Here is a 27894-nt window from a genome sequence, read left to right on the forward strand (position 1 = left end):
TAGTACAGAACTAATTTGCTATAGCATCTATTCCCAGGTACTCATTTTATCGGTATTGTTCCAGTGCTTACCCAGTAGGGGCTTTAACTGATTGTCTTACAGGTCCATAGAGCTGAACTGCTGTTTTTAATAAGGGAATAAGCAAGAGTTGGGTAAAAAGTTCTGTGACACAAGTGGATGAGTATTTGCTTTTTTTTTTCTTTTGTGCTGTAGCTAGAAGATACTTTCCCCTTTCAGTTTAATAGTTCACTGTTTAGACAATTAAAGCATCTGCCTGAATGACGAAAAGTTTCTCAAGTGCTTTTCTCAATTGTATTTTGAAGAGCATTATGCCATTGCCCTTCTGAATAGAGAAACACACTCTGCCTGAGAAATGCATTGACATTTCTCCTCGTGGTTCTTTTAGCACATCTCTGTACGTTTGAACCCAAGGAGACCAGGTGAGACTGGCTAAAGCCTGCCTTGCTTCCTGAGTTGGTATTGTGCATCCATACCGATAAAAGGTGCATCATACATAAGGTGAATCAGATATAACCTGCCTGTACCTCACTGCAGCAGACCTGTAGAATTACCAAGGCAGCATAATCCCATGAAGCCAACTAAATCCACCTGCCTTTTTGGCCCTACCACAAAAGGCTGCAAATAATCTCTCTCAGGTCCACACATGAAGCTGCAGCCCAAGTGTATGGTGCGTTTGGTTTACTCACCCTGCAATCAGAGGCATAGTTTGATGTATGCCAGAACACAGATCCAACTTTTCTCTGATGCACACCAGGCCAGGTTTCTGAGCACGTTTTACCATGAAAGCATGTCAAAAGGCTGCTCAAGTTACGTAATAGACAAACCACCGTGATCATCTTTGTCACATTTTATCTTTAAAAAAGAGGATTATAGTTTATACACAGATTTGGGGCTGCAGAGTTCTTCACAATTAAGATGTTACAGTAAATTGTTCACTATGTATTTTATGCAATGGAAACAACTGCTTCTTCCTTCAGTCTTGACTCTGCTATTTGAGTGATTGTCAATATGCAGATTTTTGTTGTAATCAAAGCCCCTTCCAAACAAGGAAGACCTGGTTTATACCAAGCCTTACAGCAACATTAAATTGCTTTAAGTGTTTACATACAAAATTGCTTCACAGTAACCATTTTGTTGTAAACTCTGGTGTAAACACTCAGACCAAACCTCACTACAGTGAGATGGTAAAAATTATTTACATACAATTATTTCACTTGTATGCAGACGCCCCAGGTCCTTGCTTGAGAGCTCAGGGTATGTGCCCACCAGGCCTTCAGCAGCTTCTGAGATTTCTTTGTGTAAGTAACTGGAGCGTCTGTGCCAGTGTTGCAAAAACGCAAATGCCACTGGAAAGGCCAAGCAGCAATTAGTGGCTGCAGGCAAGCGGGCGCCCTTCAAGGGTGATGGTGACGCAAGCGCCAGCAAACGCCAGTAGCTGAGGACGGCTCAGCGGCAGCACAGACAGCACTGTACAGATGTGCACCAACAGCGTGGATGCTGAGGGGATCGAGGGTGGCTCCTCAGCTGTGTCTTCCCAAAAGTGGGGCCTCCACCGAAGATGTGACAGTCGCTGGCACAGGCTGACGGGCTGTGAAATCCCTGCTGCCACACGTGAAATCCCTTTACTTCACAGCCCCGGCAGCGTGTCAGCAGCGCACCGAGAAAAACGCTTAAAAGATTAGTACTTCAGTCGCCCTTGCCCTTACCGAGATACGCCTGCAATTCCATGTCCAAGCTACCTGTACGGAAAGAGCTCAGCGAACCTACCGAGAGGTGCGAACCTACAGGGTGTCCTCCGACGTCCCCGCTTCCTGCCCCCTGGCCCAGCACGCCGCTCCCCCCGCAGCCCACTCCCCATGGGTGCCGCAGCCCGGCGCCCCCCGGCAAGCCAGCGGCGGCAGCGGCCCCTTCCCCGCCGCCGCGCACCGCCCCAGCAGCCCGGGGCCAGGCTGGCTCCCTCCTCGGTCCCCGAAACGGCGGGGGTTGCTGGCGGGGGCGGCGCCCCCCGCCCCGGTTGCCCGCGCGCCTGCGCGCCCCGCTCCGCCCGCCCTATTGCCGAGTGGGTGCCGTCGGCGGCGCGGTTTCTCAATGGAGAGGCGTCCTCCTGCGGCAGCCTCCCGGCGCAGCGGGGACAGCCGGGAAAGCAGAATGAAACCCCCGCCGCGGGGCGGGGGGCAAGCACCGAGCCCTGCCACCACGGCTGCCCGGGGCCGCGGCAGCGAGGGAGCTGTTGCCCAGGCTGCAGCAACGCAGGCACAGACACCGGGAGGCGAAATCCTTTGTCTGTCGCTTCCTAAGTAGTCTCCGGGCTGCGGGAGCCACAGCACCTGCACGGAGCCCCTCGTTACCTCCGGCTGCTGCGGAGGCGCGGCAGCCCTTCGGGCACACACACGTAGCCCTCCCTCCCCGGCTGACACCCGCGCACCCGCCCGCACTATCGACGTGTCCCAAAATCGCTCCCTCTCCTCGCAGGCTCTGCCCGGACCCCCGCGCCGGGAGGGGCTGCTGCAGGGACAGGGTCCCCGGCAGGTCGGAATCTCCTTTGGTTGAAGATTTGCCCGTGTGTTTCCCCAGCCACCCAAACTCCCATTCATGAATTTCTGAAGCCGCCTTCATTCAGGCTTTGGTGAGCGCATGAAAGACGTTTTTCACGTGTTAAGATCCATGACTCGGGTTTTTTCAGTCGCTTATGCGTAGGCATCGATTTAGCAACGAAACGTGTTCCACGTGCGCATAAAAATAACCCGGTCCGTCTGCCTCGGTGGATGCGGACGGTTCCCGTCTGGCAAGCGGTGCTGCAGACACGGGCACCCAGGCGCGCCTCGGGGCGCCCGCTCCCGCCGAGCTGCCCGGGGAGCCCCGCGGGCGCCCGGCCCGAAGGGAGCGCGGCTTTCGGGCAGGGAGCCCCGGGCGGCTTTGTGGGCGGCGGGCAGGAGCCCGCTCTCCGCCCTTCTGACAGCGCCGGGCGTGAAACGCCGCACAAACGGTGCGCGCCGGGCTGCGCCAGGTCCCCGCACGGAGAGGCTGCAGGCGCCTCAACTCACGGATTCAAGAAACGGAATTCACTTGTTTTTTCTGAAAGGGCCCTGTTTTTCCGCCTGTCTTCTGAAGTACTGAAGTAGCGTAAATAACGCTATAAATTAAACCTCTTTAACGGGAGGGCTTGCGTTACCTCCCCCCGCCTCTCCTGCAGACCGCGGGCGGGAGCCGCGGCCCGGTGCGCCCCTTCCCTGCACACGCATCACAGACAAAAGGACCCTCCCTCTCCCCCACCCTCTCCCCCCGATGTTCCTGAACGAGGCGCCCGCCAGCGCGGAGCTCCCCAGCGCAGCTCCCCACTACTCGGGGCCCTCCCGCCCAGGGACCCTGCGCTCTTCGCCCCTCACCCCCGCTGAGGCTGCCGAGGCGGCTGCCGCCAGGCGGGCGGCGGTGCCTCCCCCCGCAGCGGGACTTGCCAGCCCTCCCTCCTCCCCGCCTGCCCCCCCGCTCGGCTCACGCGTCCTCCCCCCCGCCCTCCCCTCCCTCCTCAGTGGTCCGCCGGCTGGGTTACGCAGCAGCCGCCGCCAGCACTGACAGCACTTGGCAGGAGGGGTTTGCCCGAGCGCTCCCGGAGCATCTCCAGAGGCGCGGCGGCAGCGCCTGCCCGGCTCACCGGGGGGGCCGGAGCTAGAACCAGAGAAGGGCTGAGAGCCGGGGAGCAGAAAAATACCTAGAATAATACGAATAATACTACTATTAATAAAGAGTGGTGGGCAGGAAAAGGAGGTCGCGGGGGGGAAGCAGGGGGCGAGGAGAAGGCGCGCCCCCGAGGAGGAGCCCGGGCAAGGGGCAGGAGCGGCCCCTCGCCGGAGCTGCCCGCAGCCCCCCGCGCCCCGAGGCGGCCGTCGGGGCGGCGGCAGCAGCACGTGGCGGCGGCGGGGCATGGCCACCGGCGGGGCTGCCGCGGCCTGAGCCGCCCCCGCCGGCGGCACCATGGCGGCGGCCGCCGACGCCGGCCTCGACGTGGCGGCGGTGGAAAGTTTCCTAGAGAGGCACCCGGAGCTGGTGGAAAAGTGGCTGAAGAGGAAGAACACGCTCCCTAAAGCGCCTCCCGCCCCTGCCGCCGGCCCGTCGGAGGAGCGCCGGAGCAGCGGCGGCCCCGGCGGCAGCTGGGGCAGCGCGGGCGGCCCCGGCGGCCCCGGCGGCGGGGGGCTGCAGCGGCGAGCCTCCCAGAAGGAGCTGCGGAAGAGCTTCGCCCGCTCCAAGGCCATCCACGTCAACCTCACCTACGACGAGCATGTGCACGCCCGGGCGCAGGAGCCGCTGAGCAGCGTGCGGCGGCGGGCCCTGCTGCGGAAGGCCAGCTCCTTGCCCCCCACCACCGCCCACATCCTCAGCGCCCTGCTGGAGTCCCGCGTCAGCCTGCCCCAGTACCCCCCCACCGCCCTGGACTACAAGCGCTACCTCAAAGAGCACAACGAGCGCCAGTTCTTCCTGGAGCTGGTCAAGGACATCTCCAACGACCTGGACCTCACCAGCCTCAGTTACAAGATCCTCATCTTCGTCTGCCTCATGGTGGACGCCGACCGGGGGTCCCTTTTTCTCGTGGAGGGGGCCGCCGGCGGCAAGAAGAGCCTGGTCTCCAAGTTCTTCGACGTGCACGCCGGCACCCCGCTGCTGCCCTGCGGCTCCACTGAGAACAGCAACGAGGTCCAGGTGCCCTGGGGCAAAGGCATCATCGGCTACGTGGCAGAGCACGGAGAGACGGTCAACATCCCCGACGCCTACCAGGTAGGAGCCGGGCAGGCTCCCGGCGCTACGCTGCCCCCGGCTCCCCCCCCGGACCGCGGCGGCAGGGGGGCGCCTGACGAGAAGCCCCACCGCCGCCCGGCCCTGCCTCCCTCCGCGGCGTCCCTCCCCGCCGCCCCTGCCTCCCCCCGAGTGTCCCTCCCCGTCGCCCAGCCTCCCCCCGAGTGTCCCTCCCCGCCGCACAGCCTCCCCGGGGGTGTCCCTGCCGGGGCGGCGGCGCTGGCACCGTCGGGGCGCCGGGGGTTGCGCGTAGCGGCCGCGGGTATGCTCGGGGCAGCTGTTGGCGGGGTGCGAGGGGACTCCCGTGAAGGCGGGAGGGAAAGCCTCTCCTGGGTAGCCGGCGGGGATGAAGTGGCCGTGAAATCGGTACAGCAGTGCTTCTGACTTTTGCAGGAGCGGCAGGCAGCTTCATGCGTTTTCAAAACGTATTTTGGAATCGGCTGAAGAAAAGTTTAAAGAAAATGCTTGTGACGATCCCAATGATAATATTCGTAAATCTGTGTCTCGCTTAATGTTCCCTTCCTGCCCCCTGCTGAAATAATCTCATTGCTTTCAAAAGAGCATATATTTTCACCTTTGCGTATGCCTAGTCAGCCTACATGGCGTGTGTTTTCAAACCTGTTCCTAGGAGTGATATAACTAGTCCTGTTACTCTCCTACAAGGACTTTCCCCACCTTTTACAGAGGGTTCAGTGTGAATTGTGAAAGTGTAGTTCTGGCTCCAAGGCAAAAATTCCCTTTGACTTCAGCAGGGACAGCCGTGCCTTCGCCTGCGTGTGTTAATGCAAAGCAGTGCGTTCAGTTAACTCGCTTGAATTCACCTCCCCCTCTCTCAGTCCTAGGGGCTATTTCTAGTGTTTATTAGTGTGAGACACTATCAGTAATTTGAGGTTCTTGAGAAAATTAAGAACCACAGAGTGACAGATTTTCTCCACAAATATCTTGGAAAGCTTTAGAAAGATGGGAGATGTATGTCTTTAGAATTTTAGTAATAACCATTGCCCAATGTTTAATTTTGATCTACAATAATAACAAAACTAATAACCATTAAAAAACTGATGATGCTTTATAGCAAACCATACAAGGAAGAAACTTGAAAAGTAAGATTGAGTTATTTTTGTCTGAAATACTGAAGAGCCAAGGTAAATGTATTTTGGGCTGAATATTTATTTATTTGTCAAGCAGTGAAAAATACTAGGTACTTCACAGATCCAGACTGACAGAGGTTCCTGACCCACGGAGTTCAAAGGGAAAGAACAGAGCATGGTAAAAATTCTGTAATATTAAGATTAAAATGATGGACTGTTGGATCACCTTTGAAAAGCTCTAAGATTGCTTTCTTCTTTTATTTTTTCCTTTCTCTATCTGATGATTTTATTACTTTCACTTCTAAAACTGCACTCTTCCCAAAATATCTGCTGGGGATCAAGCAGAAGATGTTCTCAACAGTCTCAAGTGGCTAAACAGATAAAGGATATCTGAGTTTGGCTGGGAAAGAGCTTGATATCTCCTTTTAACTCCGGTTAGCTCCAGCCACCTTTTTTTGGAGGTGAGAAGACCACTGGAAATGCAGAGTGTTTTCTAGTTCTAGGGGACTGTATTGGTTTTTCTCCAGTGTTTGTTCACTTTGTGTTCACTTCCCTGTGGAAAAGCCCAGCTACTTTAAACAGTTTATTGTCTGCTTCATTTGCAGAGAAAAGTGAAAAACAATCCATCCAGTTGACATTCCCAGTACTATTTATATTATACTTTCATCTGACTCCTATTCAAAATCAATTAAAATATTATAAATAATACAATTCATTGTCTATTTAAGCCATAAGTACATTCGTTGCAGCAGAAGGGAAAGTTCTAAGTCACGTTCATCCTGTAATTGTATCAATTGCAACTTCCCTGCTTTCAGTGGAGTTACTTCTGATTAACTCTAGTGCAAAAGAAACTTTAGACCTTGCAACTTTAATGAAAGTTTTGCTTGATAATAAAATGGGGGATCTGCTTTCAGTTATGTTTCTGAGTTAGTACAGTTTATCTTCTCTTACCCGGCACGTATATATCCATTGTGCATCATTAAAAGGAGACCATTCTAATTTAATAGTATAAAGAGCCTAGGTACGTGTGCGTAAAGAAGTGACAGCTGTGCCATTTCAGATCATTGTAGTGCTCACAATGCAGCACTTTAATAAATATGATTATATGATTTCTGTCAGCATTTCCACTGATGATGGAAGTGTTTAATCAACGGTCAGGTTAAAAAAAAAAAAAGCACCATCAGGAAACTGTCAGGCTGACAGATGGAGTTGGAGGAAAAGGGGTGACAGCACAGCACTATTTTGTCCATTGAAGAGAGTATCCACCTCGATGCTACCCATTTGGTAAGAAAAGGCCTTATATTGGGTCAGAGGAACACCTCTAGATTAATTTAAATTTTTTTTGCTTGTTCTTTAACAAATTTGTTTAAAAAGAGGTAAAAATACTTCTATGTCATCAGTTAGCTAGTTTACGGTATTGGGAAATGTGGTTTATATCATCCAACCATCTTTATTTTCTCAGAGCTTGATCAAATACCAGCTGGAATTCTACCATCAAGTACAAAGTGGGTTGCCTGCTTGTATCGTCAGCTACTACTGTCATTAATGGGACTTCAGTGTGATCAACACTACATTCAAATCTTGTCACGTCCTGTAATGTGCTTCACACGGGTAATCCCCTGTGCCCATACACAGAATGACTGGTTTAGGAAATATTTGTAAATGACTTGCAGTGTCTTTTTCAAAGATAGTGTAAGATTTCAATTATACATTTCTTTTTCTAAAGCGAAAAAATAGTAAAAAATGAAATCATCTAATAGGCGGGGGCTGTTCCATGATCCAGGTGATTATTACTGTTGTTGAGTCTGACTGTCAAAACCCACTCATGTAAACTATCTTACTTAATTCAATAAGCATACTTAGATACAAGGTTTGGAATTAATATTATCTACTGAGGACTGTATAACAATTACTTCTCTTAATACTAAACAATAACTATATAACATCTCATGGTAATTTGATTTATGAAGTTCAGCAGTGACTGAACAAACTTCTTGGAGGTCCACTGCACCAGGGAATTTGACAAACACTTAGTTGATGGAAGGGTTTAGGTGAATGTTAGATGACTGATTCGAAAGTTGCACAACTTCATTCATGACATTAAACGTTTTATTTATTATATTGCCAAAACCACTCACGTGATAAAAGTGAGTTTATAACTATAACAGTTTGTAAAATACATGATCCAATCTGTAAGAGTTAACACTCCGTAAGAGTGCAAAGATTTGAGAACAGGAAAGGAGATAGAGACTTTCTTTGCATTTCAGAGCCAATCTAAAGCTCTTTCTCCTTGAAGCAAACCAGTTGACTTGCAAATTGAACTCCTAGTCAGTTAAAGTTTTAAAATAAGGGTCTTCCCCTATGTTAATTTTGGGAAGCATTTCTGACTCCTTATGTGAATTATGCACTATGTCTTGAGCATACGTGTTGGAAGAATCCGATCATAACGGGAAGGAAATTTCAGACTTAAACATCATTTGAGACCCCTTTTAACAGAGCATAGATGTAGCTTTTGTAGTTGTACATGAAGCTATTAAGCATATTGAAAGTACACACGCAGAAAGGCCATTAAACCTTATCTGCAGTTCTTACAAGTTTCTTTCCTATTTAAAGCTATGCATTTTTTCATGTCATCCCTTCTTCTCACAGATCTTCTATGCTGTTCAGCTGAAATTACTGATGATTTCAATTTTGTTCCATCTTTTAGAGCAATATTTAAATAATAAAAATTTAAAATCACAAGTAGTGTTTGGTTATTGTCATATCTTTAGCCCTGCAATAGTTGGGAGATAATTTAATAGCATACCAAGTCCTTCTAACTAGTGAAAAAACTTTGTTAGAATAGTAAGTATACATCAGAAAGTGGTGAAAAATATGTTCTGCCATTTGCCAGTGTCAGCTGAAAAAAGTTTCTGTACACCTCATGTTAAATTTGGAATGTAGAAAGTAGCTTTAAAAGACAGAAGAAAAAATGGCTTGCCAGATGCATGTTTTAATAAAGTGGGGAGCAAAGAGAGGAGAAATATCAAATGGAGTCATGCTAAGACATGGGGTTTTGTAAGTTGGAGAAAGTGTCATAAATGATTAGAAATTAGTTTTCAGTGCAGTTCAAGCCTTTAAAAAGAGAATTTAACCACGTTACTGGAACTAAAAATCAAGCAAAACAAAAGAGAAATTGAACTCTCTCGGTTCTGGACTCTCGTGTTACCTCTTTCAAGTTTAGGCCAAGTGTAACACAGCTAATGCACACACAACCCTTTACAGTCAATTTTAAACATCCTTGAACACCTAGGTACAGGCATCAATTTTTGTCTTTTTCAGGCCCTCTGGGTGAGCTCTGAGCATTGTCTCCTGCTGCACCAGGACAGCATTACAGTTATTGCTCATGGGTGCAAACCTTTACCCTGGGAGCACTCACGTGGGATGGGCTGTTGGTGTAGGTCATGAACAGAGAGGAGCCACATTTCATTACACAGGGTAGCTGTTTGTTACCATCAATATTAACTGTGCATCTCTTTCAATTTTCAAGAGCAGTTAAAGCATTAAAATCCTGGGTCCTGGGAGGTTCAGTTCTGCAAATGGGAAGCACTTGAGCAGCAAGCACCAACAACAGCCATATTCATTTCAGTGCTGACTCTTAACAAGGACAGAGGTTGCTCTTTAGAGAGCAGGAAACCTGGCAAGCAGAATAAACAATAATTTTTTAAAATTTCATGTAATACAGAAAAAATCGAGTTAAAATAATTTTTGCTGTGCATTAAACATGACTAGGAAGTACCACAGGGAACGCAGGAGATAATTGCAACAGTAAAGAACTAAACGGCTCTAACGTGCTTTCCACAAAAGGACACTCCAGCCCATCATGCAAAATTTAGGAAAACTTTACATTGTCAGTACAAGCCAGTAAATTGGTGAAGGGATGTTGCAATTATGCCCAAATCTGCAGCCCACTAGAGGTGAACACATCCTCCGTGTCACAGCACCGCTGGCCTGGGAGAGAGCGATCTCCCTGCAGAAGGCAGCACCCTCCTGCATCTCCACAGCAGAGAGCCCTCCAGGCAGCAGCTGAGGAGGTCTCCCCACCTCCTGCCACCTCCCTCACTCCATAAGTCTTTTCAGGGAACAGTTTCTGACTGACACATAAAACATCCTAAGGCCTTCCTGGGTCACACAAGCACCACTCTTACTTTGGAGATGTCCGCCTAGGGCAGGAGCTCCTGGTAGATGCCAGAGCTGTGCAGAAGACCATGTGTCCAAAGCCACTCGAGGGCTAAGTTATAGTTTCATGCCTCCATGCTGCTGCTCAGGTCAATCACCAGGACAGACAGGGCTGCACAACAAAACGTATGCCACTGGTGACAGCCCACAGGTATCGTGAGGGAACGTACCTTCATCTCCAAGCTTGTGTGGGGCTCACCAACCAGGCAGGCAGTGGCCCGTCCTCCCAGGTCACTCCATGGATGCACAGCACCTGCTTGCTGCCCCAGGTGTGCCTGTAGTAGCTGCCTCATCGGTTTGAAATGAAGAGCAGGTGGGCTGGTAGTGGCTGGGCACAGGGTGCCCAGGTGGGGCTTGTTGCTGCTAGTCCCCTCACAGGTAGGGTGGGAAAGGCCTGGGGGAAAAGAGTCTGCCTATACGCACATACAACAAGTTTTCTCTACTTCCCATTGGGGCTGTTGGGTAATTATCAGCCATTTTATGGGGCTTGCACACTTAAAATCTGCACTGAAGGATATTTGGTGCTGGTGTGAGGGGGAGTTTGGGGTGGGTCTAGGTTCTGAGGCAAGCACAAGCACGGAGGACTTCAGGGCATTACCAGGTTAGTAATTTTGCTGTTTCTTTGGTGTTTTGTTTTATTTAATAATAAAAAAATCTAGCTGGCTCACTTTCTTAGTTGCCTTACAGAGCAACTACTCAGTACTCTGGTGCCTTTGGCCTCTCAAAAGGAGCGGCTGTGAGGTGGCTCCCTGCTCCCCCTCCTGTAGCAGGCCCCTGGGCTGTTTGTTGTGCAGAGTTTGAGTGGGTAAAAGCCTTTTGGAGAGCTGGGATGGTTTTCCTGTCCTTCCTGTAAGACTGTCTTGTTAAGCTGACAGACTTTGACCAGTTTATTGCTCAGCCAGTCCATCTGTCTGAAGAAGAAAGCCTTTCTTGGGTTTTTCCCCTCAGACACTTGTAAAACTTCCTTGTGAAATGGGTGTTGAACTGGTGCCTCTGTAACTTCCTTGTGAGAAGAAAGTACATGTATTTGGTTAGCTACAGCAGGTCAGTGGCTATGAGAAAGAATTACAGGATTAGGCCCTTCAAATTTTAGTTGAAATCCTGTAACAACCATGAGACTAAGTAAAGCTGTAGTTTTGCTTGGTAGTGGGTTTTGCTGTTCTGTTTGTTCAAATTTTCAAAATGATGTTTCATCTTGGTTATTTACAGTTGTATGCCTTTGTGTAGTTTTTGTATAGAATAACAAAGTTAAACAGCACACATACATCATTATGTAAGTTAATTTGTTTTACTTTTCTAAAACAACCCTATTGATAAACTATGAGGTATAAACAACCTGAGCTAATGGCTCAGCAGAGTTGTGATAACAGGTAACAGCAACTGTGTGCAGTCTGAGCCTAATGTCTGTACAGTGTGCATTTAAAAATGAATGTGGCTTAGTTAATAACACTACTACTTTGTCACAATAAGATATTTTCAATTTATTATTCAAGAATCTTATTATACTGCTTCTGTAATGCTCGAAGCCATGTGTTGCTCACCTGAGTAATTACCTGCAGCTGCTAACCCATGCACAGACTTGTGTTGAAACACACAGGGTCTTGTTGGTCTCTTTGCTCAGAGGAGTATCAGTTTTTTTAAAGCCACCTATATTATTTCTCACATTAATCCTATGCCAATCATAAGTATACAACATGCATTTTATTTATGTTCATTGTCTAACTAATAAATGAAATAGTGGTCAGAAAAGGACATAAATGATATACACACTTCCACCAATCAAACTAAACAAAAAGCCCCAAACTACTGACATGTTTAAACAAGGGGAAAATAAAAAAAAAAAAAAGGAAAAACCTACCCTCAATACCATGTTCATTTGCAATGATGCAATACTAATATTGTTTTCTTATATTTTCCCTTTTAAAAAGTAAGCTATTTTTTTAGTTCAAACTATATATGGACTTATAGTTTTAACTCTGACCCTCAAAAATTCTTAATTTCCAGTGTTCCCTACTTGTTTTAAGAATTGTTTTGAGAGTGCAGGAACAGAATTGGGTGAGCTGTTTTGTGCATTCTTATCTGTTTTATTAATTTTATAAGAAATATTGCTGTCACAATAAAACTGGACTGTGGGCTTATTTACTTGGGAAGATTAGGTTTGAGGTGCTGGTAAATGGTACTAGTTTGTTCTCCTGCTGCCTTGGTCTCTGGGGCTTTAGGGATTTGGGGAGGGAGATGACAAGAATAGCTGCAGCAATCCTTACATGGAAGTATTTTCAGAGATTGCTCTATTGTTTTTAGTGTGCAAGTTCCTTCTCTACAAGGTTTTCCCCATATCTGCTCTAGTGGTTTATTACTTGGTTTCTGTTTCCTGTTTATGTACAATGTAATTTATACCATATGTGGTTTTTTAAAGACTGGCCTTAATTATTTTATTTGTATTTATTTTTTTAATGTTATACTTTGAATCTAGATAACTTGCTGTCTTTTAGAGTGCTCCTCTTGTTTTCCGTAAAAGTTTGTGTAGTATACTCATAGGAAGCGGGATTAAGACATTGAATAGGTCTCTTTCAATTTCTTCTGTAAATGTAGAGGCTCCTGCAGGATGGCTTCCTATAAAGTCAATCAAAAGTACATTAAATCAAATTTGTTTATTCCATGCAGTTTGGTAGTACAATAATACTCAGGTTAATAATGCTGTAAAATATACTACTCTTATTATTTGTTTTTGATATGACTTAGCTAACTCAGTAATTTAAATACTGATTAATTCAAAGAAATTTTGCTGCAAGTTTCTTGGTTTTTTTTCTTGAGCCCTTCCTAAGGAAGGGGAAGAGGGCACAACAAAACCTATGCCGTGAACTGTAAAATATAGTAGGCCAGGCCTGCTAATTGAGGACCTCTTGTGTTCTTTTGTTCTGTGTGATTAAAAAGCAGTATTTTCAAATAAAAAAATCAGAAATGTCTTTTCTTTGTAGCTGTGAGCTTTGGCTGTGTCACTTAGTCCATTTCACTAGATTAAACACTTCCTCCTTGGACTTTGGAGGAGGAAAATAGTGTCTTTGTCATGAAGACTTAATTCCTGGAAATGTATTAATGCAGGTTTCATCCTCTATTACATTATTTGACTCTTAGCTAACTTGGTTTAGGATTATACTTTTTCCGTTCTAAATCATGCCAATAATACTTACATAAATTGTACTAGCTTTGATAAAAATATAAAAGGACACATTTTCTTTCGAAGTTCAAAGAGCTATCCTATATTTAAAAAATCCAAACAAAACAACAAAACCTGTACCTTTACTAATATTGTCTGAACTGCCTGCTTCAACTGAAAATCAACACTGAAATGCAGCTGGTGAAACTTTGCTCAGAAGTTAAAACTGTTTTCATTCTAACAAACTACTCTATTTCAAATGTCTTGAAAAGAAATGTAGATTTAAGTAAGGCAAAACAAGTATTTTGTTCTTGTTTTGACTGTTTCATGGGAGTTTCAGAGACCCTCTATGGCCTTCTGTGGAATAGTGCATGTCCTTAGAATTTTCGGAGAAGAGACTTTAGTTGGAAATGTGTAGATTATTTTAGTAAATGATAGTGAATTTTTAATAAGGTTTTAACTTTTTCTGGTCATCATGGATTATTTTTTGAAGGCTTCCTCTAACCATGATTAAACCTGAACAACTACACTTAAGGATTGTTATTTAGTGATCTCAGATCCATGGTCAATTTGCTATTGGCATCAGAGAAGAGGATTGGGCCCTAATGGATTTTTCTTGTGTTTTCTACTTCTATCAATAATACAGCTGATTTGAATTTTTTTCAGTCCTTGCCCAATATCTGTATAGCTCTAAGTCAGATTTACAGATTAATTTTATGAATACAGAGATCAAGTGTCTGGAGGACTTGACATACAGGCATTATTTGGTTAGGTCCTTATTTAAAATGCCTGAAGCTTCAGGTACATCAAGACAATGAGTATCTTCATAGAATCATAAAATGGTTTGGGTTGGAAGGGACCTTAAAGCTCATCTAATTCCACCCCCCCCTGCTGCGGGCAGGGACACCCTCCACTAGACCACATTGCCCAAAGCCCCATCCAACCTGGTCTTAAACACTTCCAGGGATGGGGCCTCCACAACCTCTCTGGGCAACCTGTTCCAGTGCCTCACCACTCCAACAGTAAAGAATTTCTTTCTAACATCTAATCTAAATCGACCATCCTTTTCAGCTTGAACCCATTACCCCTTGTCCGGTCGCTATACTCCCTGATAAACAGTCCCTGACCATCTTTCCTGTAGGCCCCTTCAGGTACTGGTAAGCTGCAATTAGATCTCCCCGGAGCCTTCTTTTCTCCAGGCTGAATAACCCCAACTCTCTCAGCCTGTCCTCATAGGAAAGGTGCTCCAGCCCTCTGATCAGCTTCATGGCCCTCCTCTGGACTCTTTCCAAAAACTCTCCCTCTGATCTTATGGGATCAGAGCTTGTAAACGTGGTCAGTATTTTGAGTTTTCAGCTGATATGGTAAAGGTAGGGTATCTAGAAAAGTGGATTTTAATATACCAGCTCACTGATAAGAATTCATGCTGCTTACAACTGCTGTTCCAGGCTCTAGAATTTCTGATCTTTATGTTCTTCATTACTTTCAGATTGCACTTTTGATGTTCTCCTCAGTTACAGGAACTAGAAATTTAATTTTTTTAATGGAAGGTGAGATTCTGATAATAACATTCCAGAACCACAGGACAAAAAAAAACCTGTATCTTAATCTGGTCTTTTATAGAATAAAAGCATGAAGATGTTTGTCTGGTCTCATTTATTGACAGTCTTTAAATATGTCCCAAAAGAATTGGGACTGCAGTGTCACTGCACAGGCAGCCAGAATACCAGCACTTGGATTGAGGAATCAATCCTACTGTCCTGTGTCTTTACTTGATTGAATATCACATTTTACAGGGTAATATTTCCTCAAAGAAGAATTTAAAATCAATAAATAGCTTGAGACAAGGATAAGGTTTATCCTACAGAATAACTGTTCCTTATTGGCAGTTCTGAAATTCTAGTTAAAAGTGCCTCAGTCTTTGCATTTTGAATGTCTCTGGCATCTAAACATCTCATTATATAGAACCAAAGCAGTAAAACCAATTATGTTTGGTTTTAGTAATGTTTTAAACAGTTGGTGGAAGACTTTACTTGTAGTTCTTGCATGAAAATACTGCCAGTACAATTATGGTGAAGTCTCTCTCGCTCTCTCTCAAAAGTGATCTGGTCTGTCCCTAATTTCTGAATGTAAGTCTTAATTGTAAGAGGAACTTAAAAGCAAGTCCTGCATTGGGATCATCAATGTTGATACTCCTTTCTACCCAGGAGCCTGGTGCAGATGAGGACATGTTGTGCTGCAGGCTGTTCTAACATGTAGGATAATACAGTTTGTATCTCAATGTTTGCAGTCTGATTTAGCAGCTTTGTTATTGGTTGCTAAACAGGCCTCCTTGCTCAAGGTTACTACCCTGTGAGGAGAGGTAGATGTAAATTTTGTACAAGCTTCTTAATCATCACAGTTCACACTTGGGCATTGTGGTTTTTATTCATGCTGTTAAACCCAGTAAAAGCTCTCTGCTAGATCCTGCCATGTACATCCTGTTATGACTATAAATGATGGAAGAAGGGGTGTGTGGGGATAAGAGGTTTGGGACATAATGCAGGTCATCCAGTTCAGTTTGCTTATGTGTATATTGCATGATTCAACAATGTTAATGTTGCCAGAAATAGTATTTTATTTTGCTCACATATGTATCTTTCCTCATAACTTTCCCAAGTGTTGCCAAAATAAAATTCTTGCCTAATCTTCCACAAAAGGTTAAGGATAGAGTTTCACTTGACATCTTGATGGTTTTCAGTTTTTACAAAGTTCTTGTTGATGTTGAGGCTTTTCTCAAAAATGTCTCTTTCCAGTTAATGCACTTAACTTCCCTATACTGTGCTTACTGTACTTTTAGTCTCTGCTCTAGAGATGTAATACCCTTCTGCAAAAGATAGTCCAGTTCTCTAGCGTAAGTGGCTAATCTGGTATCAGATGGCAAGACCACAGCACGTTGTTGTGTTGCATATCTGTTGAATGGCATGCTTCTGGAACTAAGGCTGTCTGATTGCTCCAGGATCCCCGTGCTTCCTTTCTCCTAGCGTAGAAGTCCAGAAAGAGATACAAACAAGAAAGTTCCAAAATACACTTGAATGCAAAAGCAATATAGCAGGAATGAGTTGTACTTTAAAAGCGCTTTCCAGGATGCTAATTCCTCCTGTCTATGGTTCTCCATAGCATCTGTTAAAGAACACAGGATTGATAGCTCATCATTAAATCTGTTCCTAACACTGGCAGCTGTACTATATATATACAATTCAGACAGGTTCACAAGCCCCTGTCCTGTGTGCCACCAGCAACTGCAGTTCAAACAGTACTTTGTGTATTAACCTTGAGGCCTGTTGAAAAGGCAATGACTACATATACCACAAGATTGTAAATTACAATTGGGTTAAAGTATCTGCTACAGTGAACCTTGTTACCTAAACAAAAGAAACTTTCTAATAAGCATGAATACTTCTTTTTAATTTAGGCTTACTTCTTTTATAAGGTCCACAAGATGTAAATTGATATTACTAGTCGAGGGATGCTGTCATTTCAGTGTTTCCCCACATACTCTGTTTTGCTTTGAACAAAAATAGTAGAGTGGGGACTGTGCTGTCAGTAACGCAAACCATATTATCGATATTTCAGTAACAATTGCTAGTTCTAAATAGTAGTTCAGACATTACTAAGAACTAGATGAAGAAATAATGTTTAATTTATTTATTGGTGAAGCGTACTGCATTTCACTTTCTTCTGCAGTGGAGAACAGTTCAGCTTCTGTGGAAGTTGATATAAAAGTGTTTGGAAGCATGTGGAAAGATCACAAGATCAGGCAGGTCTGGACCCTTGATGCCTTTATTAAAAAACATTCATCATGGGGGTTCTGATTCTCCGAAGGAAGTTGTTAGGCACAATAATTCAAGGAATCTCATCAAAGCATTAATCAAAGACCGCGTATTAGTAATCTAGTCTTTATGGAGGCAGACTGTTTAATATACTCTAGAGGCAGAAGTAGGTCTAAGGAAGAACAACTGCTAATGAAGTTATAGAATTAGAACAAAAGAAAACAGTATAATAAAAAAGAACCAAGAGCTTGATATTTTGTGGCAGAAGAACACTATAAACTGTATATGAATACCATAGTTGATATTAATTTCTTGTGGTTGAAAGGTATGTAAACTTGCAACAAGCAATAAAGTAGCCAAATATATATGTTAATCTTTATGATGAGTGAGTGTGGAGCATTTCTAAATTGTTTCTTTAGGTGACTGCTGTGGCTTAACCCAGCAGGCAGCTAAGACAACCACACAGCTGTTTGCTTGTTCCCCCCACCCCCAGTAGGATGGGGGAGAGAATTAGAGAGGGAAAAAAAGTGAAACTCATGGGTTGAGGTAAAGACAGTTTAAGAGGACAGAAAAGGAAGAGAATAATAATGATAAAAATATACAAAACAAGTGACACACGGCAGAATTGCTCACCACCTGCTAACTGATGCCCAGCTAGTTCCTGAGCTGCGGTCACACTCCTGGCCAGCTTCCCCCAAGTCATATATGGACCATGATGCCATATGGTATGCAATACCCCTTTGCCTGGTTTGGTTCAACTGGCCGTGTCCCCTCACAGCTTCTTGTGTACCCCCAGCCTTCTTGCTGGTGGGGCAGTATGAGAAGCTGAAAAGTCCTTGACTTTGTGTAAACATTGCCTAGCAACAACCAAAATATCAGTGTGTTACCAACATTATTCTCACCCTAAATCTAAAACACAGCACTATACCAGCTACTAGGAAGAAAATAAACTCTATCCTAGCTGAAACCAGGACAATGACTAAAACAGTCTATTTCTATAGCATCTGCAATTCACAACAGGTGAATAAAAATAAAAATCTAATTGCCAGAAAAAAGTTTCCATTTTTAGCATCAGTAAAGATTTAATGAATTATCTCTTCCTCATCACAATGACATCTTATCTTAGATTAAGGGCTGTATGGATTGTTTTCATCACCTGAGACAAATACGGACGTTATTTTACAGTCAATGTTGTCTAAACTTTTGAAAACATAACTTGTGCTTATTTTTGTAGAGCCAAATCAGTTCCCTCATGTTAGGGAAGTTGGAACTGGCTGTAACTATTGTCTGCACCGTAAATGCTAACTTTACCCTGGAGGAATGGAGCTGCTGCCAGTAAATAGCAGTAATTCCCTCCTTGGCTGATAGAAGAGCTGTTGAAGACTATTCTCTACCAAGATGAACAGAGATGCTGTGAGCACTACCTCTTCTGAACTTTGCAGCCTCCTTTGAGTCAATTTGTGATCTGCAGTTTGAGTTGTACTGTTCCAGAGAATGGATTTCTGCATGCTATCATGTAAACAAATGACCCATATTTAGTTCAGTTCCCTTTAGTTTGTGTCAGTCTATATTGAAAGGTATTTTCTGCTAAGATTTGATTTTTGCTCTCAGCCGTTTGCTTACTACAAATGTTAATGAATTTAAGAAAAACTTCAGATTGTTTAATGATTAAAAGTACTATAAGGCCCTCTTGCTATTCTGGCAAGCATAGAAAGTCGTTTGAAATTTAATACATCTTTTCAACACTTCTGTTTGTATATACAGTAATGTTTCTCTAGAAGTAATTAGCTACATCTGCCCTGCAGAGGAAGGTTAAACAAACTGCAAATCCAAACAATATACTCTTTGAGTCATGTCTTCAGCTAAGCTATATGCTGAGGATTATACTGGCATGTGGGGAAGCTTTTTTTTTAAAAATAGGGATGTTCCTGTACTTAGTTTTCCAGAAAGAGCTGAGGCTTTTTGTATTTCTTTGGAATACTAGCCCTCATAAGTCTTATTTGATGCGCTAAATTTAAAGTGCAACAGACAGAAGTGGGGCCAAAAAGAATCGACAAGATGCTCTTTGCTCTTCAGCATGATACATTATAAACATTTTTATTATTGAGAGATTGATTTCTGTCATTTCATTGTAAGAGGGGTCTTATGCTCGCAGTATGTGTTCTGTATTTTTTAAAAGTGCATGCTTTGTGTTCAATAGGATTATACTGCATACTTAATCATGATTTAGAGACTTTATATATGCATTAATTAAAATAGATAAAAATCTTTATAGCTGGTTATGTATTAACATTGTTCAGAAAAACTAAATGCAAGTGGGTACTAAAAGCATATGAAATAATAGTTTCCGTATCTGGGTTGAAACCTGTGAAAGCTATGGGCAAGGTGGGTCTGACCATCTGTGGCCAGTACCAAGGCCTGTGCTGCTGTCATGGAGCTGTGGAGGACCCTGTGTCCTGTGGAGGACCCATCAAAGAAGGCAGTCGTGGTGCTGAGCTGTAGGTGTAAGGAGCTTGTGCTTTGACAAGGCCCAAAGTGTATTATGCAGTCTCTCAATGACTTTTTTCTCTCCTCATGTTTATCTTCTTTATATGTTTAATTTGTCTTAATTTTCCATGTTCTCCTGGTAGCTACTTTGGTAGGGATCCTTTAGGTAGGTCATTCTTCTAATTGAGGTGTAAATGTGGGACTTCAGTGGATACAGTTATGTAATGGTAAACCTGGTACTGATCCTCTGAGAAAACTATTTTTCTTAGTATCTTAACTAAGGAAAACCAGCTATTAAATGGGGTAATAACAGAGAAGCAACAACATCACTACTGCAAATACTATATAAGACATTGAGAAAATAAAGTACTTTGCCTGAAGAGAGCTTAGATGTATGACAGACATGTTAATGCTTCCTTATTTTCTTTTGAAGGATCGCCGCTTTAATGATGAGATTGACAAACTGACTGGATACAAGACAAAATCGCTCTTGTGCATGCCCATAAGAAACAGTGATGGAGAGATTATTGGTGTTGCCCAAGCGATAAATAAGATTCCTGGAGGTGCCCCTTTCTCTGATGATGATGAAAAAGTAAGATTACCTTTACTTTTGTATTTTTTTTAAAATTTCTTTTGTAACTCAGTGGACTTTTCTAAAGATACTTAATTGAAATAAGTAAATGGCATAGCTCTTGCATTAATGGTTTTTAGAAGTGCTTAACATAAAATGTACGTTTTTGTTTGTTTTCAACATAAAACATGTATCTGTTCAGTAAATGTGGGAGATCTTGTGGCTGAAACTTGAACTTAATGGTCTCCAAATCTTATGTAGACTCTTTTCATGTAGTAGATCTTAATAGGAAGACTTTTTTTATCTTTTAAAAACTTACAGGTAAGTTTTCTTCCCATTAACTTATTCTATCAGAGACACTCCTAAACTTGCTGACTTTAAAAATCACCATCTTCTCTTAGTGCACTCCATGGGGTAAATGCAAGTAGCATATGCAAAAGAAACTTATTTTAGAGGAGATTATGCATATAAATTTATGCTATTCTGAAATACTGGAGACTTGCAAATGCCCATGAAAAGACAAAGAGGGCAGGAACGGGACACTGGGTGTGTATGTGAAGCACAACTTGGCGAGTAAAGTGAGCTCAGAAGGCAGGAGAATAGAGGGGAGCCATAAGGAGGAAACTTGAATTATGGAAAGTGGGGAAAATAGGAAATGGTGCTGTTGAAGGCAGATAAATACAGCTGAGCGTGGAAGGAAAAATGTGTGTGAAGTCAAAAGATGACTGGGGAAGAGAATAGTAGAGGGCAGCAAGCCAGAGAGGAAGAAAACAGCAAATCTCTCTGCCCAGGAGAGAGAAATTGAGTCCCCTTCAGGCATGTGATAGGGAAATACGCTTTTGTGTGTTAAAGCATTGAATCTTATTTTTGTGGAAGTGTAGCTAGAAGCAGACTTTGCCCCGAAAGCTCTTTATGTGGATTCAAAAGCAGTTAATATTTGATGCAGACCTATGGTTGGTGTATTACCTACATGTTGACATGTCTGTGTTATGACCAAAAGAGATGTTAAGTCATGCCTGTTGGAAGGGGAAAATCCTGTCACACTGGATCATCTAAATAAATGGAGATGACTTTTAGAGTCAAGATATCTTGACATGAACAAAATGGGTTATAAAGCTAAACTAACAGTGGTTTACAAAGATTGTGAAATATTACATAAATCAAATTTGTCTTCCTTAGAAACCATAGTTACTGTATTTTTGAGTACTTCTTGAAGTTGCTATTACATTATTATTTTTATGTTATATACTTATAGCAATACATTTAGAGCATTTGCATAATCGTTTCATAGTTTGAAACAATTGTTTGGTGAGAATAAGAATATGAATCTTTGTATGAATAATGTCTGTTAATAGCACCGTACTCTGATTTGCTGTGCAGTGCAAGTAATTCAAAATTGATTGCCTCTTTGAAATTTCAGTATATGAAGGAACCTTTTGCAGTCCAGGTAGGAAAATCATTGTGTTGTGGAATATTAATGTGGGTGCCTTTAAAGTTGAGATAGACTAAAAAGGAGTGCTGATTATTTTTATACCTTGTATTAGTTATCAGATGTCTTCCAACAGAAACAGTTATGAGCAAATATTTCTTTATTAGATTATTTAGCATAGCATAACTTTGTTATCAAGTGGAGGTCTTCAAGCAGTTATTCTTAGCAATGCCTACCTACACATGAAGAGTTAGCTTGCTTGCTGTGTACCACTATCTGCTTTTGGTGCTTTACAATGTCGAAACAGATTTAGGAATTCTGTTCTGATGTGCTCTTGAGCTGCTTGTTCGCTTCTTGTTAAGCTTCAAGGTTCAGGTTCCCATTAAGACCTAGCCAGCTGGATCCTAGTTGAAGATTAGACGTGTTTGGATTAAATCTTCTTTAAAATACATTCAATAAATAAAATAAGTGGAGGATAAATTAGGTGAATTATAAGAAAGCTTATGGTTTGACGGACTAACAATACAGACAGCTCAGCTCTCCAGTTATACATAGTACCATAAAGTGAGCTTTTAAAAAACTTCTGTGAATGCCAACTGTGGTTACTCTTCACACCAAAGCTATTAGTAATTTTATAAAACTAAAAAATTAATTACAAGAACAATACTTATTGCAGTGTGTATGTATATCTGGCATCATCTTTTGGTTTCTGTTTTCTTCTAAATGTGTGTTGAGTAACAAGGAAGAAAGTCTGTCTTATCACCTAATTCTAGCACCACATTAAAGACAACTTCTCTTCTGTGAAAAGCTTAGAAAAACTTTTTTCCATAAAAATAATTAGAAAACTTGCAGAAAGAAAAGCTGTGTAACTGATGCTGCATAGTGATTTAGCTTGAATTAAATAACTTCAAAAATAACTCTCATTTTTCAGACACTTAAAGTGACCCAGTACTACTTAAATGGTTTCTTTGTAAGCTATCTATAACCTTGTATAACCATTAGTTTGCTTTTGAATTGCTTTTAAGTCTTGAAAATCTTGAATGCTGAATATTGATTTACTAGCATGCAACTCAAATCTGGCAGTGTATGTTACAATGGGTAGCCAAATGCAAATTAAACAAAATGACACCATCTCTGACTAGGCTTTTCTGTACTTTTTCTTAGTACTCTGTGCCTGTGTAAAGGGAATCTTGTTTAAAATGCAGCCTTTATCATGGATACTGCATTTGATTATCATGTATTCAACTAGCAAGGCAACTGTGTGTTTGTGAATTGTGAATTATGTAAGCAATTAACATAAATATTTGATGCCAGTACTGAGGCTGTAGCATTTGCTTCCATTCAGTGACTGCTAAATATTATCTAAAGTCAGCAAGTTGCCCATACTTTGTTATCTGTTTATTATTTTTACTAGTTATTTATATCACTGCTATAATTATAAGCCTATATGTTAGAGCTCTTCAAGAATATATTAAATGGGTTCTCACATGTAGTGTTTATGGAAAAATAAATGAGAACATAACCATTATAATGCCCTGTAATAGATCTTAGATTTAATGAGGCTTGGCAGTCTGTGTGCTGTTATTTCCAAATCTGTGCTTTTAAGTTTCTTCACTCATTGATAATCTGGAAAGCATGATATACCTCTGGGAAGCAAGAGAGCATGCACATCCAGGAGAATGTCTTGCAGGTTTAGCAAACGGGTTTTTTTATGGTAATACCAGCAAAAGTGGTTGTGAGGATAGGAGGCAAGTGAAAACCAGGAAATTCTTTTCAAAATAAGAAAAGAATCTGCCTGGGTATTGAGGTGGTTTGTGCGGAAAAGCTTGATGAGTAGCTGACAAAAGATGTAAATTCAGCTTTATGTTGGTGTTACAACTTCCAACAATTAGCAGCTTCAGAATGGTTGGAAAATGAAAATGTAAATTACTTATCTTCTTCCTCCCTGCAAGCCCTCTCAAAGAAATGTTAGTATCATTTAAGTCTGACTCTTGTTTGCAAGTGTCTATCTTCTGTTAGTAGGGTATGAAGCAATTAAAACAATTGGTTCAGGTTTTTTTACAAAGCTACAAAACTATATTGTATAATGAAATGTCACTTGGGGGCACTACTGTCTTAAGTCGATAGCAAACAAAGAATTATGTTTTCAATTAGAATTAAGTAGATGCTAGAATTGTTTTTATGTACTCTTAGTTATTTTCAGGAAGTTAAGAGCAAATAAAATATTTAAGGTTTGAGGAGTTTTTAATGCTCCCAAGCTGTAACCAAGCTTATATTTTGCAATATGTAAAATGGAGTATTACACTTCAAATTTTTCTAGTTTTGCTCTTCGTGGCAAATTTTCAGGTTTTTCTTTTACATCTCTGACCGTGATAATAACATAGCACTAATAATGAGTCCAAGTGAATTTTCCACATGTAATGATGGTTTCCCACTGCCAAATTTCTTTTCTTTTGGTGTAAGGGATGTTTCCGCCAATTAATTAAGTGCAGACCTAGACTTGACAGCCACTGGCACAAAAGAAAATGTTCTGTGTCACAATGTGTGTTGTCTTCCCAATATCACTGGCTCAGTTGAACAGACTGATTTCAGAGATTTCCAGTTTGATACAAACAATAGTAGAATACCTTATTGCTTTTGTATAGCAGCCATCACTGTTACATTGTTGTCTAATTGGTAACTTTTTGGAACAATAGGCTGCTGATACGCTTTTACAAGTATTTTGCAAATGAAGACACTAGTTCATCTGCACAGACATAGGGTAGGAAGATTAAAAAAAAAAAAAAAGCCCTTGAAAAGAACTGTGCACCCTGCATGAATTCCCAGTACTGTCCTGAAGATTCATTTAAGTATTTGTTGCTGTTTGCTGGTGGGTCCATACTTGTTCCAGGACTGGTGAGAAACTCAGCCTAACAAGAGCTTGGCACTCTGTAGTTTAGATTATTGTATGTCCTTTAGAGTCTTCTGAGATGCAGTGCCAAAAACAAATCTAATCCTCCCATCAGAGGGGCTTAACAAGCAGCAGCAGTAGTCCCACTGAATTAAACTGGTGTCCTGGTTCTTTCTGGCTCTGATGTCCTCCTAGCCCGAAAGAAGTGAATTGACTGTGGGGAAACTACCCAGGACAGCAAGCTTGAATTAAATCCTGCTTGACTTACTGAAAAGCAGTAGTTTGCATGCAGTGAGATTCCTCCTGGGAGGAGGAAGGATGAGCTAGACTTGGTTGTCTGTGCTCTGAATAGTTTTATTAAGAAGTACATGTATATCCAGATTCCAGGATTCAACTGGTGTATGTTTGGTTTGCGGGGGCTTGAAGATATGATGTTGTCATACTCCAACATTTCTATTTCTTACGCTCTTAATGGCTGCCCTGTGATTCTAAATTGCCCAATTTAATGTACTCTTCCTGGTCCATATTACTTAAGGCTTAAATATATTCTATACCAGGTCTACCATAGTGATGAATGATTTCCAGGGATTTTGCTATACCTGCTAATTTGTTTTCTGTGAGGCTTTTTCATGATGGGCTTAGAGTCATGCTGGCAGGTAGCAATTTCAAAGTCAGTTAGGACAGTTTCTTAGCGAAGTAATCAACTGTAAATAAAACTACTGGGGAAGAGAGTAATCCAGAACAGGCAAGCATATCTGTTGTGAAAATGAGCCCAGCTCTGTGAATGTGTGGAATTTACCAAAAAGTCACCTGAAAATTATTTTGATGGCTCTACTAGAAAGGAACATAACAAAAAAATTAGTTAAAGAATTTTTTGTTTCATATATTGCAATATGTGGTGACCTGTTAACATCTACCTTGGTTCTCTGAAAATCTGCATAGCAGTGAGACTCCAAAAGCTACTATTTAAAATTGGCGTAATTCTCAAAGGCATCATGTGGCCTGTATGTATGTCACTTGCATCTCAATGCAAGAGACAAATTTACTGAAAGAAGGCTGAAAATAACAAAGACATTTGAAGGATGAAGGTGCTGAAGCACTACAACTATCTGGGAAAACTCTAATGGTCTGTTAGGCACAGTTCTTGAAAAGTACTTGCTACACAAATCTAAATTAAAATAAATCACAGGAACCAAATTGTCTTGCTGGGGGATTTTAAAACAATTTGTCACTAGAATATTGACTTTATCAGGCAGATTCACACCACTGGTTTGCAACCAACAGCACCAAAGGACTGCAGTGACAAATATTTCACTGGACTTTTCAGGCCTTGCATATGTTCAGTCATGCTTCAAGTTAAGCTAAAAGTCTAGATTTCTTTTAATTACAGAATTCTAATACAGATATGTTTAAGTTTCAAGTACATCTATAATCTTATACAAACATATCAGTCTGCTTTGAGACTGGCAGTTGATATTTGAATTGGGTGTCTTTATCCCGGATGTATGGAAAACATATCTTAAGATGTGTCTTACGGTGATATTTTAGTGAACTATCTGTTTTTACAAATACAAATGTGTGTTTTCCTATGCTCAGAGCTACTTTATTGCTATGTGTTTATTGTATGTATTACACTAAAGCCTCGATATCCAAGACCTCTGGGTGCCCTCATAAAACAAACACATTGTCAGATTTGGCATCAGGAAAGGTTTCTCTATAGAACAGTTCAGTGAAGGTTTTCATGGGTTTTTGTGGGAACTGGGGTTTTATTCTTGTCTTGCACAATGGTGAGAGTGGGGAAGGTATCTGGATTCTTCCTGTAATTGTCAGCAGGAATCTGAACCTGTTGGCTCTTCCCATATTTCCTGTGCTTCTGTCTTCTTAAATAATTGATACAGAGAGACTTGAAAAAATAAGAGCTCTTGTCTGTAAACCTAGGTTGTCATTTGGCTAATGTTTGTAGTATTTGACTCAAAGTTCAATAAACTAAATGGAAGAATATCTTCTGACCTCATGGGCTTTTAAACATCAAACCTCTGTCCATTGCTAGCATAGCAGCATTTCATTGAATGTAGACCCCTGAGTCTATTTTATGAAGCTTAAATTCATCCGGGTCAGGACACTGTAAAGAAATTGGTTAAGGATCAGTTTTGGATTCTGTATCCTTCCACTGGATGCAAATGGATTCCAATAGTCTGAACACAGTCTGTGGTAGGCTGTGCTGTGGATCAAACATCTCAGAGATGTCATCTTTATGTGTAGTGAATTGAGACTGCTTAATTTCTTTTTAGTGACCATTCATTGAAAAGTCAGAAAACTGCAGAGGTTGTTATGCCAACACCCCACCCCCCCAACACAACAAAGGTCAGTCTCCTTCAAGTTAAGTTAATTTTTTTCTAGGAGATAGTTTGTCAGCTGCCTAGAGTCTGAAGTTGCCTCTGAGCTTGAAAGAGGTAATCAGATTTAGAAATGGTAATCAGTCCTGGAAACTGAGCCATACAAAGAGCTGTGAGACAGAATAAAAATTTCATAATATTTGTTGGATGCTTGTGGTCAGAACAATCTGGCTGACACACAGAAGAACCCTGTATGTGTTTCTTCCTGTGCTGGGACTCATCTCTATTCAGCTCTTCAAAATCTGTGTTGAATCTAATCACAGTTTGGGAGCTGCTGTTCTCATGTACCTAAAGCTATGCACAGGTTATGTTAAATCTATCCAGTAAATACATTAGATAATATTTGTGTCTCTTGGAGAATCACCAAGATAGCATTGTAGTGGTTATTATAAGGTGGCCTCTGCAACTGTGTAAGGACTTCAGATGTTTTTGTTGTCTAAAATAGACACACAGAGCTCTAAGCCTTCAGCAGACTGATGGTAATGCAGTGCTTTACAGCCTGTTAGGAAGGTTTTTTTATTGTTGTGTTTGGCAATTTGTGGAAGCAGCCTGATTAATTTCCTAGGAAATTAGAACCCTCTTCTTTGGGTGTGATGGCATTAAGTATTCGTATCTAACACAGTATTTGAGAACACATTACTGCTTTCAGTCATGTATAGTTCATAGAATCATAGAATGGTTTGGCTTGGAAGGGACCTTAAAGATCATCTAGTTCCAACCCCCCTGCTGCGGGCAGGGAGACCCTCCACTAGACCACGTTGCCCAAAGCCCCATCCAGCCTGGCCTTGAACACTTCCAGGGAGGGGGCATCCACAGCTTCTCTGGGTAACCTGTTCCAGTACCTCATCACCCCCATAGAGAAGAATTTCTTCCTAATATCTAATCTAAATCTACCCTTTTTTCAGTTTAAAGCCATTACCCTTTGTCCTATCACTATTTGTACTTGTAAACAGTCCCTCTCCAGCTTTCCTGTAGGCCCCTTTTATGTACTGGAAGGCTGCACTAAGGTCTCCCTGGAGCCTTCTCTTCTCCAGGCT

The 27894-nt window shown here is 42.3% G+C and overlaps 1 protein-coding gene across 1 annotated transcript in view; it reads left to right on the forward strand.

The window, feature by feature from the left end:
* The first annotated feature begins 3686 nt into the window (after positions 1-3686).
* Positions 3687-27894, forward strand: part of PDE11A (phosphodiesterase 11A) — a 134655-nt gene continuing 110447 nt past the window's right edge. The window contains exons 1-2 of the mRNA XM_075756561.1: positions 3687-4791; positions 20005-20163. Of these exons, the coding sequence (XP_075612676.1) occupies positions 3994-4791; positions 20005-20163 (957 nt within the window). The 5' untranslated portion in view covers positions 3687-3993. The remainder of the gene's footprint in view (positions 4792-20004; positions 20164-27894) is intronic.

This window comes from Balearica regulorum, chromosome 6 (genome assembly GCF_011004875.1).
Source record: "Balearica regulorum gibbericeps isolate bBalReg1 chromosome 6, bBalReg1.pri, whole genome shotgun sequence".
NCBI classification, from domain to species: Eukaryota; Metazoa; Chordata; class Aves; order Gruiformes; family Gruidae; genus Balearica; species Balearica regulorum.